The sequence below is a fragment of the Magnolia sinica genome, chromosome 8 (genome assembly GCF_029962835.1).
Source record: "Magnolia sinica isolate HGM2019 chromosome 8, MsV1, whole genome shotgun sequence".
Taxonomy (NCBI): domain Eukaryota; kingdom Viridiplantae; phylum Streptophyta; class Magnoliopsida; order Magnoliales; family Magnoliaceae; genus Magnolia; species Magnolia sinica.
The window spans coordinates 4,643,048-4,661,086 of NC_080580.1; the positions used below are offsets into that span (position 1 = coordinate 4,643,048).

Genomic DNA, 18,039 nt, shown 5'->3' on the forward strand with positions numbered 1-18,039 from the left:
GAATTCGGTGGTGACTCCTCATTACCGAGGTCAGTACTGGTCGTTGCTGTGGGCCCTAGCACGATGTATGTGTTTTATCCATGCGGTCCATCCATATTTCCAGCTCATTTTAAGGCATTTTGTAAAAAATGAGGCAGATCCCAATCTGAGGTGGACCACACTCTAGGAAAGAGTGGTGATATAATGCCCACCATTAAAAATTTCTTGGGGCCGCAAAAGTTTTTTATCAAGCTGATATTTGTGTTTTCCTTTCATCCAGGTCCGTGTGACCCAATAAACATGTTGGACGGCAGATAAATATTACAGTGGGCCCTATGAAGTTTTTTTACGGTGGGATTTTAATTACCACCGCTTCCTTTGGTGTGGTACACTTAAGATTTGGATCCGTCTCTTTTTTTGTATCATAGTCTAAAATGTTCTGTTAAATTTTATGGACGAGATGGATAAAACACATACATCATGATGGGCCCCACGGAACCGAACAATATTGAGACCTTGGTGCCGGAGGGATCACTACCAAATCACCGGATCGTGCAAGCATGCGGGCCCCAGTGGATGGTGATACACAGCGGACGCTTAGTCGCGACGGAAACAAAGTCTTTCTTCAGTCAACGAAAATCTTCCTTCCGCGTGGATACATTCCACGTGCGCGAGGACAAACGAGGTTGTCACAACTGACGAGCATCTGCCCTGGAGACGAACGAACGCATCGGCTGTTCTAGAACTTAACATACAGCGTCCTTTTTCTTCCCAATATTTCATATATACATGATATCGGATCCATGAAAAATGTGGGTCACACCATGAATATTACATTGCATTAAAAAAAATAAGGTCCACTTATCGAGTGTCTCACAATCTATGGACAGCTAATGGAATGACTCATTGTACTTGTGTGGCCCACCGAATAAATGGATGATATAGGGTGTTCTTCATGGTATGACCCACCTTCTTACATTATTTTTATTCTACCAACATGAGACATTGGGGGGTAAAAGATGAATGGATGTGAAAGTTCAGGTACAGCTGCTGCATGAGATCATTTGTCTGTTTTACACGCGTGAGAGAACGAGTCAAAGAGAAGAAGAAACGAGAACGAGCTTCTTTCTTCTTCGCCGGATTCCACACGTATGTCTCCACTCATCCATCGTACACATCTGACATAGACATCACGATCGTAGCCGTTGAAAAGTGTGCCCTTCTAATGAATTTGTACGGTCCAGATTGGCGCATGAATGCCACGTGTACGGTGGATAGATGGTTAGCTCAATCTTGAGAGAGAGAGATAGAGAGTTTGACCTGTCTCTTAATGCCTTTTAAGTTGTGACGGTCCACTTCTCAACTAACTCCATTCAATCACGCGTGCCGGTGCAAAAAAGAAAGTCGGCACCTTGACCATTCATTATACGGTGAATATCCCTAACTAATAATAACCGTACAATATAATAATACGGTAATCCTCAGCCCGGATCATCTACAACGTTTGTATAATAAGCTTAGTTTACTGCGGTATATGGGGCCCACGGTTGTGTGTTGATATCATCCAATCCGTCCATCAAGTGCCCCTTCATGTTCTCCTTCGACCCAAAAAAAAAGGCCAACACAAACCTGAGTTGTGACATAGTGGGGTCATCTTATGACTGGAGCAGATGATATATACAAAATACGGTGGGCCTCACACAATGTACAAAATTTTAATGGTGGGTGTTCCCAACCGGTTGTTCCTTTTGGTGTGGCCCACGTGTGTTCTAGATCAGGATGATTTTTCAGATATTTCGATAATATGAAGGGACATGCCTTCTGGACGTATTGGATATTGGGCCTGAATCATGGTGAGACCAGGCACTACAAATATACAGCTATAGAGGGTGTGGGGACAAACGAGAAATCTCATGATTTACATGTTTTTTCCGCTCCGTCCATCCATTTTAACAGATGTTTTGAGTTCTCTAGCCCAAAAACAAAGTATATCCAAATCTCAAGTGGACCTCACCAGGAAACAGTGTGAATTGAAATTCTACTGTCAAAAATTTATAGGGGCCACGGAAATTTTGGATCAATATTTTATTTATGTTTTCCTTCATCTATGTCTGTATGATCTTATGAACAGGTTGGATGACAAATAAACATCACTGTGGGCCCTACCAAGCTTTCAACGGTGGAAGTCATTATTCCCACTTTTTCCTGTGGTGTGGTCCATTGAGATTTGGGCATGCTTCAATTTTCGGCTCAACCAATAAAATGAGCTGAAAAAGGGATGGACGGTGTAAATAATCCACACACATTTACATGTACGGTAGGCCCAACTTAGTTTACTCAGTACGATAAAAGCCTAGTGAGTTACTCAGTGCGCAATCCGATTTCCTCCCGTCTCAACGTAGGCAAATGTTAGAAGATTACGTAGCCAACGTGGGATTGAATGTCGAGTACAGACCCACGTTCCAATGGAGAGAAAATTTTCTCTTTTGAAGCATCCTAGACAGTTCACCACCATTTGAAAACAATGGTCAGACACCGACACACGTGGTAGATAGGACTGACCAGTGATCACCATATCCACGAACCCCAACTCCAAAATCACACGGTTGGATGAGGTTAGCTAATCAATGGTCCAAATTGAACTTGCAAAATCAGATGGCTAAGATCAAATTGGCGAATCTTTTGGTTACCATTCTCATTTAATGGGCCCACGACGGATGAACTAGAATTGGACTGCAGGGCGCGTTTGCCACGTCGTAAGTTAAGTCACTTCAGATTTAAAAAGTGGTGGCGAACCATCACCGTATCTAACGTTTGCTAATGCTCACACGCTCGAAAATCAATGCTCATCTTCACGCCAGCGAACGCACCAAAATGGTCTGTGGCCACAGATCCAAGCCTTCAGTGATATTGATCACTCTATATAGATAATCTGACCCAAAAAATAGGGTGTTTGATCCAAACCATGGACCCCGAGATACAAAATAAATAAACGGCTATAAAAAAAACTTCCATGTTGTTTGTCTGCTGTGGACAACATGAGTAGTTAAAGTCGATTATTTTAGTAAGAGAAGATCTCAGGTAAGTGGACTATCTTATGGAAAGATCGGATCTCGTACACGTGCCATAATGGCACGTGCGTTGGCGTTTAGATCATCTGAGCTGCACACGCGTGTGGGCATAGCAAACCTCCGACTGTATCCAAAACATTCATATTTGAAAATTCATTATAAAGTAGAGAAATTCTCTAGGCCCATGCGCGCATGGAGTCCTGTATCTAAATGAAGCGTGTAAGATATCTGAGCTTTCCATCAGGTGGACCGAAATTATTAGATCTTCGAACCTAAAAAATAAGGGAATTTCATTCATAACGCAGACAATATCATACAAAATGATTGTACGGTTATAATCAAATTACTTTAGCCGTCTGTTTCTATTGTGCTGTGTCAAATAAAACGATCTCAGTTTTATATCACAAGATCCATTTAATGTGGCCTACATGATGAAAATCTCGGATATCAATATTTAGAATTGAATTTGTGTGGACAGGATTCCACACGTGTGTGGGCTTTCGAATCCGCAGAGAGCGACACGCATCTAACGGGGAAGCTTCATTTTCTGGATTCCCCGCGTACAACTGTGCCGCGGTTCCACCGGCACCGATACTTCGTCTCTACAGAAGCCACGTGTCATAGTCGGAGAGATCCATGCCGCTCATCTGGGTCGGGTGTCCAAATATGCAGGATAACATATGGGACGGTTTGCCTGTATACGGGGCCAAACACATGGAGGCTGGTTGTGTATTTTCAACCGTGGATTCTTGTATACGCGTAGGGACAGAGTGGATTTTGATTTGGAAAGGCACTTGGTAGGGCCCACTGTACACGCTGCTTAGATTTGACACGTTGGCAATGATGGGATATACATTAAGCTGATGCCGTCCGAATTCCTGGACCCACCTTATCATGAATTTACACGTGCTAAGCGTGTGGAACTTGATCGTGGCTGGCCATTAGACAGGATAGGCGGTCTGGATTGCTCGTGGCTCAGCATCGTCTTGATCAGAAGATCACAACCATTCAAATGATGCTAAGAATGCACCATGAATATGATGCTAAAGCTGTGGGGCCCACTTTGATATGTGTTATTACACCCACGTAGTGAGCCCAAAAACCAGGCGGATCGAAAACTCAAGTGGGCCACACCACATGAAACCGTGGGATGGGATGCCTACCATTGAAACCTTTTTAGGCTTACCTATGAAATTTATACGCCATCCGAACCGTTCATAAGTTAAGTCCCACCAGGATGAAGGGATAGGACAAATATTAGCATGATTCAACACTTCTCTGGCCCCAAGAAGGTTTTAATGGTTGGATCCTCCTATTCCACTGTTTCTGTGGTGTGGCCCATTTGAGTTTAGGATATTACTATTTTTTTTGTCTCACTTAATAACATTAGCTTTCGCAGGTGATGAACCGAGTAGATGTTAGCACACATCACGGTGGGCCCCACATAGCTTTTTTTGTTGCACATGCTCGGACTAGTCACGTCCCCACGAATTTTGTTACTAAGGACGTGGGGAGTGTAACTGATGGACCTGAATTATAACTGACGGATCTAAATTAATGTTTCAATAATCCAACCGTCTATATGATCATAAAAGCCTTCCACATTGGGTCCACCGCATCAAAAAATCCAATCCGGATTAGCTACTCACAGGTTGAGTAGCAAGAGTAGCTACTGAAGTGACGTCACCAAGTCCTATGAGTCCTACCATAATGTGTTTTTTTATCCATACCTTCCACCCATTTGGAGAGATCATTTTAAGACAATAGCCAAAGAAAGAGTTAAATCTAAGGCTCTAGAGACCTAACATAGAAAACAGCGGGGACAGCGACACTCATCATTAAAAACTTTTAAAGGGTACAAAAGTTTTCCCCTTATTTCATATCTTTTTTAACTTCTCAATAGATTAGAATTCAAATAAACATTACGTGGGCCTAATGATTGTCTCGACCGTGCGAATCACTCTCCACACTGCTTTCTGTAGCGGGTCCACTACAGATTTTTATCTTTTCTCATTCTTTGGCTAATCTCCTAAGGTGATATCTCAAAATGATGGGCGGTGTAGATACAACACATACATCATATGGGGCCTACAGAACTTGGTGACGTCACTTCAATAGCCGAGTCTGCTACTCAACCTGTCAGTATCCGCGTCCCAAATAAATCTGGCCATCCCTAAACTCGGGTGGGACCCATATCTCGATTTTAGTGGTTCTAGGCATGATTTTACTTGTTGTGGCCCACCTGAGTCTTTCATCAACCTAAGCTTTGGGATCCAAAGAGAAAAACTGAAGACTTACATGATGGACGGATTATATCTTATTGAGGCATCACGGTGGGCCCCACACTCCGGTTCGTATCCAATTTTAACCAAAAAACATGGATACTCCGTAAGAGTATGATGGATGATACACAGGCACTTAGAATTGCACACGTGGCATACAACTAATAAAATAAAACCGCCTAAATTATGATATCCATCCTATTTATATCACAGACCAAAAAATTAACTTTATCCGATCATCCTAGCATCTGATTATTGGGCACTTATTGGACGGCTAGAAATAAAAAAACACCCAACAAATCAGATGGCTAAGATCAAAATTGGCGAATCTTTTGGTTACCATTCTCATTTAATGGGCCCACGACGGATGAACTAGAATCGGACTGCAGGACGTGTTTGCCACGTCGTAAGTTAAGTCACTTCAGACTTAAAAAGTGGTGGTGAACCATCACCGTATCTAACGTTTGCTAATGCTCACACGCTCGAAAATCAATGCTCATCTTCACGCCAGCGAACGCACCAAAATGGTCTGTGGCCACAGATCCAAGCCTTCAGTGATATTGATCACTCTATATAGATAATCTGACCCAAAAAATAGGGTGTTTGATCCAAACCATGGACCCCGAGATACAAAATAAATAAACGGCTATAAAAAAAACTTCCATGTTGTTTGTCTGCTGTGGACAACATGAGTAGTTAAAGTCGATTATTTTAGTACAAGAAGATCTCAGGTAAGTGGACTATCTTATGGAAAGATCGGATCTCGTACACGTGCCATAATGGCACGTGCGTTGGCGTTTAGATCATCTGAGCTGCACACGCGTGTGGGCATAGCAAACCTCCGACTGTATCCAAAACATTCATATTTGAAAATTCATTATAAAGTAGAGAAATTCTCTAGGCCCATGCGCGCATGGAGTCCTGTATCTAAATGAAGCGTGTAAGATATCTGAGCTTTCCATCAGGTGGACCGAAATTATTAGATCTTCGAACCTAAAAAATAAGGGAATTTCATTCATAACGCAGACAATATCATACAAAATGATTGTACGGTTATAATCAAATTACTTTAGCCGTCTGTTTCTATTGTGCTGTGTCAAATAAAACGATCTCAGTTTTATATCACAAGATCCATTTAATGTGGCCTACATGATGAAAATCTCGGATATCAATATTTAGAATTGAATTTGTGTGGACAGGATTCCACACGTGTGTGGGCTTTCGAATCCGCAGAGAGCGACACGCATCTAACGGGGAAGCTTCATTTTCTGGATTCCCCGCGTACAACTGTGCCGCGGTTCCACCGGCACCGATACTTCGTCTCTACAGAAGCCACGTGTCATAGTCGGAGAGATCCATGCCGCTCATCTGGGTCGGGTGTCCATTTCGTGCCTACGAAGGCCACGTGTCATACATGCGAGGGATCCATGCCGCTCATCTGGGTCGGGTGTCCAAATATGCAGGATAACATATGGGACGGTTTGCCTGTATACGGGGCCAAACACATGGAGGCTGGTTGTGTATTTTCAACCGTGGATTCTTGTATACGCGTAGGGACAGAGTGGATTTTGATTTGGAAAGGCACTTGGTAGGGCCCACTGTACACGCTGCTTAGATTTGACACGTTGGCAATGATGGGATATACATTAAGCTGATGCCGTCCGAATTCCTGGACCCACCTTATCATGAATTTACACGTGCTAAGCGTGTGGAACTTGATCGTGGCTGGCCATTAGACAGGATAGGCGGTCTGGATTGCTCGTGGCTCAGCATCGTCTTGATCAGAAGATCACAACCATTCAAATGATGCTAAGAATGCACCATGAATATGATGCTAAAGCTGTGGGGCCCACTTTGATATGTGTTATTACACCCACGTAGTGAGCCCAAAAACCAGGCGGATCGAAAACTCAAGTGGGCCACACCACATGAAACCGTGGGATGGGATGCCTACCATTGAAACCTTTTTAGGCTTACCTATGAAATTTATACGCCATCCGAACCGTTCATAAGTTAAGTCCCACCAGGATGAAGGGATAGGACAAATATTAGCATGGTTCAACACTTCTCTGGCCCCAAGAAGGTTTTAACGGTTAGATCCTCCTATTCACTGTTTCTGTGGTGTGGCCCACATGAGTTTAGGATATTACTACTTTTTTGTCTCACTTAATAACATTAGCTTTCGCAGGTGATGAACGGAGTAGATGTTAGCACACATCACGGTGGGCCTCACATAGCCTATTTTGTTGCACATGCTCGGACTAGTCACGTCCCCACGAATTTTGTTACTGAGACGTGGGGAGTGTAACTGATGGACCTGAATTATAACTGATGGATCTAAATTAATGTTTCAATAATCCAACCGTCTATATGATCATGAAAGCCTTCTACATTAGGTCCACCGGATCAAAAAATCCAATCCGGATTAGCTACTCACAGGTTGAGCAGCGAGAGTTGCTGTCGAAGTTACGTCACCAAGTCCTATGAGTCCTACCATAATGTGTTTTTTTATCCATACCTTCCACCCATTTGGAGAGATCATTTTAAGACAATAGCCAAAGAAAGAGTTAAATCTAAGGCTCTAGAGACCTAACATAGAAAACAGCGGGGACAGCGACACTCATCATTAAAAACTTTTAAAGGGTACAAAAGTTTTCCCCTTATTTCATATCTTTTTTAACTTTTAAACAGGTTTAGATTTGAGCCATAGGATAGTTTCAACGGTGCGAATCACCCTCCCCGCTGTTTTCTGTGGCGGGTCCACTACAGAATGTTATCTTTCTCATTCTTGGGCTAATCTCCTAAAATGATATGTCAAAATGATGAATGGTGTGGATTCAACACATACATCATAGTGGGACCACAGAACTTGGCGTCGTCCCTTCAGGAGCCGATTCTGCTACTCAACCTGTCAGTATCTAATCCGCGTCCAAAAAAAATCTGGCCATCCCAAAACTCGGGTGGGACCCATATCTCGATTTTAGTGGTTCTAGGCATGATTTTACTTGTTGTGGCCCACCTGAGTCTTTCATCAACCTAAGCTTTGGGATCCAAAGAGAAAAACTGAAGACTTACATGATGGACGGATTATATCTTATTGAGGCATCACGGTGGGCCCCACACTCCGGTTCGTATCCAATTTTAACCAAAAAAATGGATACTCCGTAAGAGTATGATGGATGATACACAGGCACTTAGAATTGCACACGTGGCATACAACTAATAAAATAAAACCGCCTAAATTATGATATCCATCCTATTTATATCACGGACCAAAAAATTAACTTTATCCGATCATCCTAGCCTCTGATTATTGGGCACTTATTGGACGGCTAGAAATAAAAAAACACCCAACGGTTCTATTTCCACAAGCATCCACGAATTGGAGGTTAGGATTGTTCGACCAATCGAATATTGGGATCGTGAATTGGATACAGTTGACTGTAAAATTTATGAGTGGCTGCGTATCAAGTATCACACGTAGCCCGAGTATCATTCAAATCTTAGAATGTTTTAATTACAATAGATTTATAAAAAGTAAGGCTTCAAGAATCCCAGAAGACATACATAAATACGAAACAATCAGAATTTCTATATTTAAGAAACTCTCCCATTTTCCACTGAAAAAACTAACTCCCAAACGACGGTTGTCTCTCCCGCGCTTAGCGCTCTCTTCTTTCTTCCCTCTCGCTCTCTCTCTCTCTCTCTCTCTCTCTCTCCCTCCTTCTTTCTCTCTCTTACTTCCAATTTCTCAAGCCAACGCCAATGGCAACGATCTCTACGAATTCAGGCAGCAGCCCGACGATCACCGGCAACATAGCTAGGCGGCGGGTCTCCGACATGGCCGATGTCGACACGATGAACTTTTGCAACAAAGAAGACCGTGACGACCACTCAATCCGCCGGCGTCTTCTCTGCTTGCCTGAATCCATGGGTGTTTTTGTTACGAGGCTGCAGTCGCTGCTGCGGTTGGGGCGGAATGTCGAGAAGAGGATTCTGGGGTTTTTTGTATTGGTTATAGTGTTTTCGCTCTTTTGTGTGAAGGTTGTGTTGGTTTCGGATTATGTTGAGAGGAATATGAAAGGGAAGGAGAAGGGTGTTTTAGTATTGCGTCAGATGTTCGAGGAGGGGACGATGGCGCAGAAGGTGGTGGAGGAGCGGGAGGCGGAGGTGAAGGTCGTGAAACCGGTGATGGATGTTAAGGTAAGGAGTTTTGGTGGTTTTGTGATTTGGGTTTTTGAAATTTCGGTGTTTGGATGGATGTTGGCGTTGGAATGGTTGGTGGAGGCTGTGTGGTGGGGATTTTGGTGTTTTCGCTGTTTGTTTGTTTTTTTTTTTTGTTTTTTTGTTTTTTCTTTTGGTTTTTTTATGAATGTTGTTGTTGCAGAAAGATAATGTTTTTTTAAAAAAAAAAAAAATTTAATTTTTTAATCATGTTTTTTTCTATTTTCGGTTTGATTTATCCTTTTTGGGTGTTTTTGGATCTCTGTTTTTATAGGAAGGTTCTTTGATTTTTGTATATTTTTGTTTGATTTTTTCCTTTTAAGGTGTTTTTGATCTATGTTTTTTTTCCCTTTTAATAGGAAGTTGGTTTTTTTCCGTTTTTTTAATGAATGTCAAGGTGAATTGAAGTTTCCGGCAGGGCAGAAATGTTTTTCCTGTCTTGTTTTGAATTTTGTTTTTCTATATTTTGTTTCCGGTTCTTCCCTGAAATCAGGAAGGTGGGTTTTTCTTTTCTGGAATTGACGTCTCTCTCTCTCTCTCTCTCTCTCTCTGGCTTATTTGAATCAATCTCTTTTTCTCTTGATGGGTTTTGTTGATTTTGGGAAATTTGGTTCGGATGAATATCTTGTAATGTTTCCTTTGTGATATTGGTATTCTGTTACGGGTCAGTTTTTGAAAGATCATTTTTTTTTTCCCTGTAACTTTCGAACCATGTTGCATTTTAAGGAAAGTTATTTCAGTTCAGGTCAGCGTAGCCCAAAAAAAATTGGATTTTATTTTTATTTTTATTTTTGCTTTTCGGATTGTGGGTCTTTATGAATAAACCCAAAGATTGAATTCTATCATCTGAATCTGTATTTGGTTATTATCTTGATGATGGTTAATTTAAACTTCTGTTTTTTTTTTTTTTTTAATAATTATTATTATATATTGAATTTTTAAAATCTAAGCTTTGCTGAGGATTATTCGAACTCAACACCCATCCCCACATAACATGTGGGTTTTCAATTCTGGCAAGTGGGGCTCATCATTGAGTGATATTGACCATTGGTTTGTTCTGTCCACTGGGGATTGATCATGACCCAAAATCACCCAGTTTGCAACATTTTAATGTGGACCATTGTTGTATATCGCTTCTTAACTTAACCGTCTATATATAAGGCCAACAATCAGAAGTTTAAGATTGTCCTATTGGAGCAGAGCCCATAAACGTACGGAGACATCAGGCCAATGATTTGAATTACCGAAGCATGAGCTCCACTTGCCGGACATTGAAAACATATGCATACTGCACAAAGATAGAGGTCGCACGTGTTATAATCCCTCTTGATAAAATGCTCAGATTAGAAAATAAGATTGGTTCCAACTTCGATTTAGGCTGCTTAATCAGTGATTAGCAGAAATCTTGAGTAGTTTTTTTTTTTTTTTTTTGTACTTCTCTTTATTCAATTAAAACCGTTGAAATGCTAAGGTCTATTTCTGTTTTGGGGTGATTTCCAAAACAAACAAGACTGCATTTATTTTCAGTTTTGATTCTGAATTAACTCTCCCCACTTTACTTCAAGGTTGTGGAAATCTTTTACACCAACTTGTGAATTTGAATTCACGAGTGAATTGAATTCTGAAAAATGAGTTTTAGCAGATGGAAATGACAAAAATTAATGATGTTTCATAGTAGTCCTAATGAGGAAGTGCCCTTCAAATTGCAGTTACATTTTCTTTCAAACTTCAAAGTATAATGTAATTGCAATTTGTTTGGAGCCCATGATCCTCATTACAAGAATTGATCATGGAAATTACAATTTATTTATTTCCAATATTTTAGAATCATAATTGCAATTCAATTCAATAATGCATCCAAACGCACCCTAAAACATTCAGTAGGCATCCGGTTGACTCTGATATTTTGAAATTTAGATAGGTTTGAATGTCATTGTAGTTGAACCGAGGGATCCAATCCCTTAGCCCATCATAGACATGGTGCATTTCCACATTGAGGTCTCAGGTTTGAGCCTATTTACTTATCAAAAAGCAAAAGGTTCAACTGGGTTTCAGAATGAACGCGTACTCTTAGAAGCAAGTGCATTATCATGATATTGTTATGTTAATATATTTGATATGATCCAAATACCTCCAGATTTAATTTCTTATATTTTCTTGGATTATAATATAGAGAATGTGCTAACTCTTGTCTATTTTACTGTCTACACAGATTCCCGAAATATGGAAGAAACCAAATAGCGATAATTACCATAAATGTATTGCTCGATCGAGGAATGATATAAGTAGGTTGAGCAAGTTTTATATATATATATATATATATATATATATTTGATCTACCATGATTTTCACACCACATGAGTGTTGATTGAGCCTTTTCTTATTGTTTTGTAATTTCTTTTCTCAGAGACAAGTGCTACAAATGGTTATATGCTTGTCCATGCCAATGGCGGATTGAATCAGATGAGAACAGGAGTATGTATCGACTTTTCATTAGTTCTTATATACCTGGCTAGAAAGGTTCTAGTTTTAGAGGAATTTCATATATATATATATATATATATATAATGTCATTGGGTCCTTGATTTTGTACAAACAAGAACATGGTTTGATGATCCACGTTGTTGATCTAATCAGTCCCATCATAGATAATGGACCATGTTAAAAATCTCCTGGGCTAGAAGATCGTATCCACTCGATGTCTGGCTTTGTTCCTGTTGAATGTCAGTCATCGCTGCATTTTCATTAACTGTGCATTTGGAAGCCACCCATGAAGGAGGTTTTCTGGGCACCACACATCCACATAGGAACACCGTCTGGTCAACAGCCTGGATCATAGGACCATGTTTCCCACTTGTACAAATTGAGGATCCATCCAGGATTAGTTTTAAATATTACTTCAACAATGTTATTTTGTTAACTTATCCTTTGTGCTAATTGGATTGCAGATATGCGATATGGTTGCAATAGCAAAGGTCATAAATGCCACTTTAGTTCTCCCTTCTCTAGATCATAATTCCTTTTGGACAGATCCTAGGTATGGAATCTTATCCACAGCTATGGTGTCTTTCTATTTGTTCCAACAGATTAGAAAACATTTAAAATTTTACCTGATTTAGTTTCAACTGATCTTGCAGTGGTTTTAAAGACATTTTTGACTGGAGGCACTTCATCAATGTTTTAAAAGATGACATAGAGATAGTCGAGTCGTTGCCACGTCGATACGCATCGCTTAAGCCATTTGCAAAGGCACCCATTTCATGGTCAAAGGTCTGAGTATGAAAATCTTTCAGGATGCATTTGTGATTATGTGAATTTGATAAAGAGCAAATGACCAAAGTGGGGGTGCTAGTCCATTCAAGTTCAACTTGAAACCATGGTGTGCTGAAACGGTCATTATGGGGCCGTAAAGGCCGTTACGTAAAGATAATGGTGGCAACCGTTACTTGTTACGGAATTGTAACCGCCATTACAGGAAAAAAAATTACTTGTAATGACCGTTATAGCCCCCGTAACAGCCCTGTACGCCCCCCAACTATCATGGGACAGATACATGTTTTTTGAGTTTTTTATTCAATAATAAAAAAGAGACTGTAATGGCTGTTACAGTCCATGTCTTAAAGTTAATGGTGGTGGCCGTTACAACCACCCTTACCATTAAAGAATACCTTGCTTAAAACATGCATAATTGCATTGGGGGATTCCAAAACCCCATTTCGGTCATTTCCTCTCTAATGAATTGCAATCCAATTCAATTCTCATCTGAATAGACCCTTGCATAAAATTTCAATGGGAAGATTCTAAAATGCATAAGCCATTGACAGGCTAGTTACTATAGAGGGGAGATACGTGCCTTATTGAAGCGGCACAAGGTGTTGCAGTTCACACATACTGATTCTCGGCTAGCAAATAATGGACTCGCCTCTTCAATTCAAAGGCTTAGGTGCCGTGCAAATTACGAGGCACTACGATATTCATATAAAATTGAGGAGTTGGGGAAGATACTTGTTGATAGATTGAGAAACAATGGCAACCCATTTATCGCTCTCCATTTGAGGTACTTACTAGCAACCCTTATATTGCTCTCCATTTAAGGTACTTACTAGCAAGATAGTATCCTTATGGCATTTAGGATGTGTTTGGATGCTCAAATGAACTTAATTGCAATAATTCAATTGATATGCAAGAACTAACCATAGCAAGAGAGTGGTCCTTATGCTGTCATTTAGGTGTGTGTTTGGGCACTTGGATAAACTTTAAAGTTCAATTACTCAATCCGATATATAGAAAATTGCCAGATTGGAGCGTCACATGACAACGAAACCTCTAAAATCACAATTCCATGTGTTTCAGGTTTCTCCCAAAATGACTGTTTTGGGGGCTAGTCCCTTTGGCTCCAGTTTGGTCGTTAAAACTATTAAATTTAGAGTAGAACTCTATTAAGTATCCAAACGCAACCTCAATCCATGAGCGTTTTGATCTGATCAATGAAAGAAAACAACATTGTGTTGCAGATATGAGAAAGACATGCTTGCATTTACCGGCTGCAGCCACAACCTCACCGCAAAGGAGGCGGAGGAGCTCCAAAAAATGAGGTACAGGGTCAAGCACTGGAAGGAGAAAGAGATTGATAGCAAGGAGAGGAGACTCCAAGGGGGTTGTCCAATGGCTCCCCGAGAAGCGGCCCTTTTCTTGAAAGCCATGGGCTACCCTTCCACAACGAACATCTACATTGTCGCGGGGGAGATTTACGGGAGCGACAGCATGACTGTTCTTCAAGCTGAATACCCGAATGTCTATTCACACTCCACGCTTGCAACTGAAGAGGAGTTGGAGCCTTTCAATATGTATCAGAACCAACTAGCTGCATTGGACTACATTGTGGCACTTGAGAGTGATGTTTTCGTTTATACATATGACGGTAACATGGCTAAAGCAGTGCAAGGACATAGAAGGTTCGAAGGATTTCGCAAAACTCTCAACCCTGACAGGTATTATCAAATCCTCTTTGATTATATTAAAAAAATGCTCATGTGGGGCCTATCTTTTTGTGATCCAATTCATTTATACAGTAAAGTTCACCTCAATTGGCTAATCCATCTGATTCACTATGGGGCCATCCCAAAGTTCTGATTTGTGTTGGTTGATCCTATATCCTTTCAACTAGGCCCTCACGAAATGCATGCCATTGATTATAGTTATCCATTTTGATCGGATGGCTAGGATAATTTGATAGGGGAGATTATGCGGCATCCCAATGATGGGACCCACCATACAAACACTTTGGATTACCAAAAGAGGGCCCCACATTTACCATAGCTGGGTAGAGCAAAATATTGTTTCTTTCATTTCTCTTCAGGGTCATTTGTATCCGTAACCATTTAAAAACTGACCTGCAACGGTTTGTTTCCAGACAACTTTTTGTGCAACTGATAGACAGTATGGATGAGGGTGCATTGTCGTGGGAGGAATTCTCTTCAGAGGTGAAGAAGGTACATGCTAACAGGCTCGGAGCTCCATACCCGAGAGAAGTTGGAGAGTCTCCAAGATTGGAGGAGAACTTCTATGCCAACCCATTGCCTGGTTGCATATGCGAAAAATCGAAAGACAACTCAATCCCAGTTCTAAGACAGAACCGAGGAGTAGTCATGCGATGATTAGATATTGGAACTTATGTGATTTTGTTGGATTTTCACAAACGAATGAGACCCGTTACATCGGAGATTGACGTGGATCATCTAAAGAATTCTTTTCCACAAGGTGCGGGAATTTCAACACTCTTCGGTTGGAAGAGCTTAAAAAATACTGTTTTCTGTATAACATACCATGTCAAAGGCAATCATTGTTTGAGGAGCAGAGAATGAAGACTCGTTTAGTTTTCTCAGAAGATAGATATCCCAGAGTCAGAGGAGATATCCCATAGTTAGAGGAGATATCCCATACCCAAGTGGAAGATTACAGAAGATACATCCTCCATTTTCTTTTCTTTTCCTTTTAATTTCTTTACTGTGATTATCATTTTTTCATTTTTTTTATTTTATTTTCATTTTGATTGGATGGTCAGAAACAATTGCCTGATTAGGCTTTTGATGGACTTGAACAGTGTAACATCTGATAAGATCACAGCCATTTCTTTAATTCTTTTTAATGATGCAACTGGAATTTGTGCAATGTCTTATCTAATATGATCATGATCCAAGTGCTTTTTATGTGGGGCCCAAGTGGGCATGTGGCCCCCCAATATCATCTTGATTGGATTGGATTAATAAAACAATCTTCACTCCTTTGCATCCCTTCAATTTAATGGTTGTAATTATGCAATCATGGTTATTTTTGCATCATGTCCAATCTATGGTGTGGATTCCTCCCATCCAATGCTATTTCTCAGTTGTGTCCCACATCAGTTTCCAAAGTAGCATGTAATAAGGTAGTTTTTGAATGCTGGAATCTCATGTCTACAGGGTCTTACTATATGATCTCTGTTTTGATTCAGCAATGGTATGGGTGAGGCCCACCTTTTGATAGGTTGTTGATAGGTCGGGCCCACTTTTGATAGCTTAGGTTGTCAGTCTGGTAAGCCCATCATGGCATAGATCTGCCTTATTAGCTGAGCCAGGCCTTCCTGTGAAACAGATAATTAGGACCAATGGTCTGCATGTAAGGGCCCAGTCGGACGGTTACGATCATCCGACGGGACCAACTTACAGGTTTAAAATACAAATATCTTCTCTGGATGGTTGAGATTGTTTGGTGATGTAGATTTTCTACCTTTCATCCACAATGTGGCCCAGTAATTGGATGGTCTAGATGGTGAGCACGGTGCATAGTGGAGACTCACCAACATCTGATGATGAAAAGAAAGCCTCACACTATAATGTTTCATAGTTGAGATCCAGGCCTCTCATCAAATGGATTCCACCATACCCATGTGGATGGACAGTTAACATCATCTAATAGAAGTGATCTTCAGGTTATCCTACTTCCACTGTGTGTCCCACCATTTCTCATGTTATTAATGTCCTAATTTTGGACCATTAAAAAAATGTGATGGGTCTTCAAAGAAAAGTAAAGAAAGAAATCTGCTAATCGGATGGTTACAATCACTGGACGAGTGTTACTTAAGTGGGCCAGTCTACCAATTGCAGATGGTTTACAATAACACCCTTACAAGTTAAATGTCTTGAATTTTATTTCAAGATGCAGCATTCACGCTGGATCTGAATGAAGAATAGATGGAACTGATACCTCTGTTCAGGTGCATCATGTATGCACATGGTCTTTGGAGTCAGGACTCTGCTTAGTCCTTAGTCAGGCTGTGACCCGCTCAAGTTAACAAACTCATGATACTAAACTAGATCGGACTATGTCGAGTCCAAGTCGACTTGGACACATGGTTTGATGGTTCAACCGACTCGGGTGAGTTGACTTGGTTTCAGTAGTGAACAAGTGTGTAGACACCCCACCTATGATCGATCAGCTTAATGAAGATTGAACAAAAATCATGATTCATGCCCTTAACCCAAATCCAAACCTAAACTGTAAATCCAAATCCTATAAATCCTAAAACCCCAGGAACCAACCCTAAAACTTAGTTAACCCAGTCACAATAATGCGACAAAACCCTAAACCTGGTTTCAAACCCAAACTTTAGGAAAAACCTAACCTAAAAGCTTTTCAAACTTGCATTAAATATTCCACCACATCACCCAAGGATGATATTCTAATATCTTTGTCGCCCTTTGGAGGAATGGGATCAAATACACCACCGGGAGATAACTACTCCTTGAATGAGACATCGCAGGTTGAGCAAGTCAGGGGAAGTGCTCATCCATATGTGGGAACGTCAGCTTGAAGAAAAAAGAAGCCGACTTCCCTGGGGGTGTGATGTAAAGATTGGACTGCTTTTGCAGCACAATAAATGAATATAACCAGAGAGAGATGGATCTGCTGGTAAAGTTGTGGGAGGAGTTGAAAAATCTCACAGCCATCGATAATGATATGGTTTGAATAGTTGCCCAACCATCTTATAAGCAACCAGATTTAGCCTAGCTTTTTATTGGCGTTGACCTTTTCAATGATGAATTTATTGTAAACGTGATTGTCTAGGGTTGTTTTGTGTTTGGACTAACGAAAACATTATTAATTGTATTTTCTTAAGGTGTTTATGGCTACCCATTTATATTCCATTGTTTGTCATCATAAAAGGGCATGAATTGATGGGACCACTTATATGGCTAACCTAATGTTTGGTTTAATGAGAGGATCAGCCCTACACTATATTGAGATTGATCAACCTAATGATCCATCTTAAAATCTACTCTCATAAGTCATTTAAATAATTTTCAAGGATTACTTATCTAAGCTATGTCAGGTGAAAAGGCCCAATTACAAAATATAAATAATTTATAAGTTATTTATACACAAATAATCATTTACGGTTTAAAATCAATTAGGACAAGTTGTAAATGCAACTAAAATCATTT

The 18,039-nt window shown here is 40.5% G+C and overlaps 1 protein-coding gene across 2 annotated transcripts; it reads left to right on the top strand.

Moving 5' to 3' along the window:
* The first annotated feature begins 9,019 nt into the window (after window positions 1-9,019).
* LOC131252665 (O-fucosyltransferase 19-like) lies at window positions 9,020-15,704 on the top strand. 2 transcript variants are annotated; one of them, XM_058253327.1, is made up of 8 exons: window positions 9,020-9,535; window positions 11,769-11,841; window positions 11,964-12,031; window positions 12,505-12,593; window positions 12,694-12,826; window positions 13,381-13,613; window positions 14,071-14,547; window positions 14,970-15,704. In XM_058253327.1, exons 1-8 carry the CDS (start codon window positions 9,098-9,100, stop codon window positions 15,211-15,213), a joined length of 1,755 nt encoding a protein of 584 aa, XP_058109310.1. In that variant the 5' UTR covers window positions 9,020-9,097; the 3' UTR covers window positions 15,214-15,704. The 2 variants fall into 2 exon arrangements, with proteins under 2 accessions (XP_058109310.1, XP_058109311.1); XM_058253328.1 differs by lacking the exons at window positions 11,769-11,841; window positions 11,964-12,031.
* Window positions 15,705-18,039: the final 2,335 nt, after the last annotated feature.

Excerpts from the sequence above, each read along its gene's own strand:
- LOC131252665 (XM_058253327.1), top strand. The coding sequence starts at position 9,098 with ATGGCAACGATCTCTACGAATTCAGGCAGCAGCCCGACGATCACCGGC. Across the intron at positions 9,536-11,768 it reads AACCGGTGATGGATGTTAAG|ATTCCCGAAATATGGAAGAA; the intron begins GTAAGGAGTTTT and ends CTGTCTACACAG. Across the intron at positions 14,548-14,969 it reads AAAACTCTCAACCCTGACAG|ACAACTTTTTGTGCAACTGA; the intron begins GTATTATCAAAT and ends GTTTGTTTCCAG.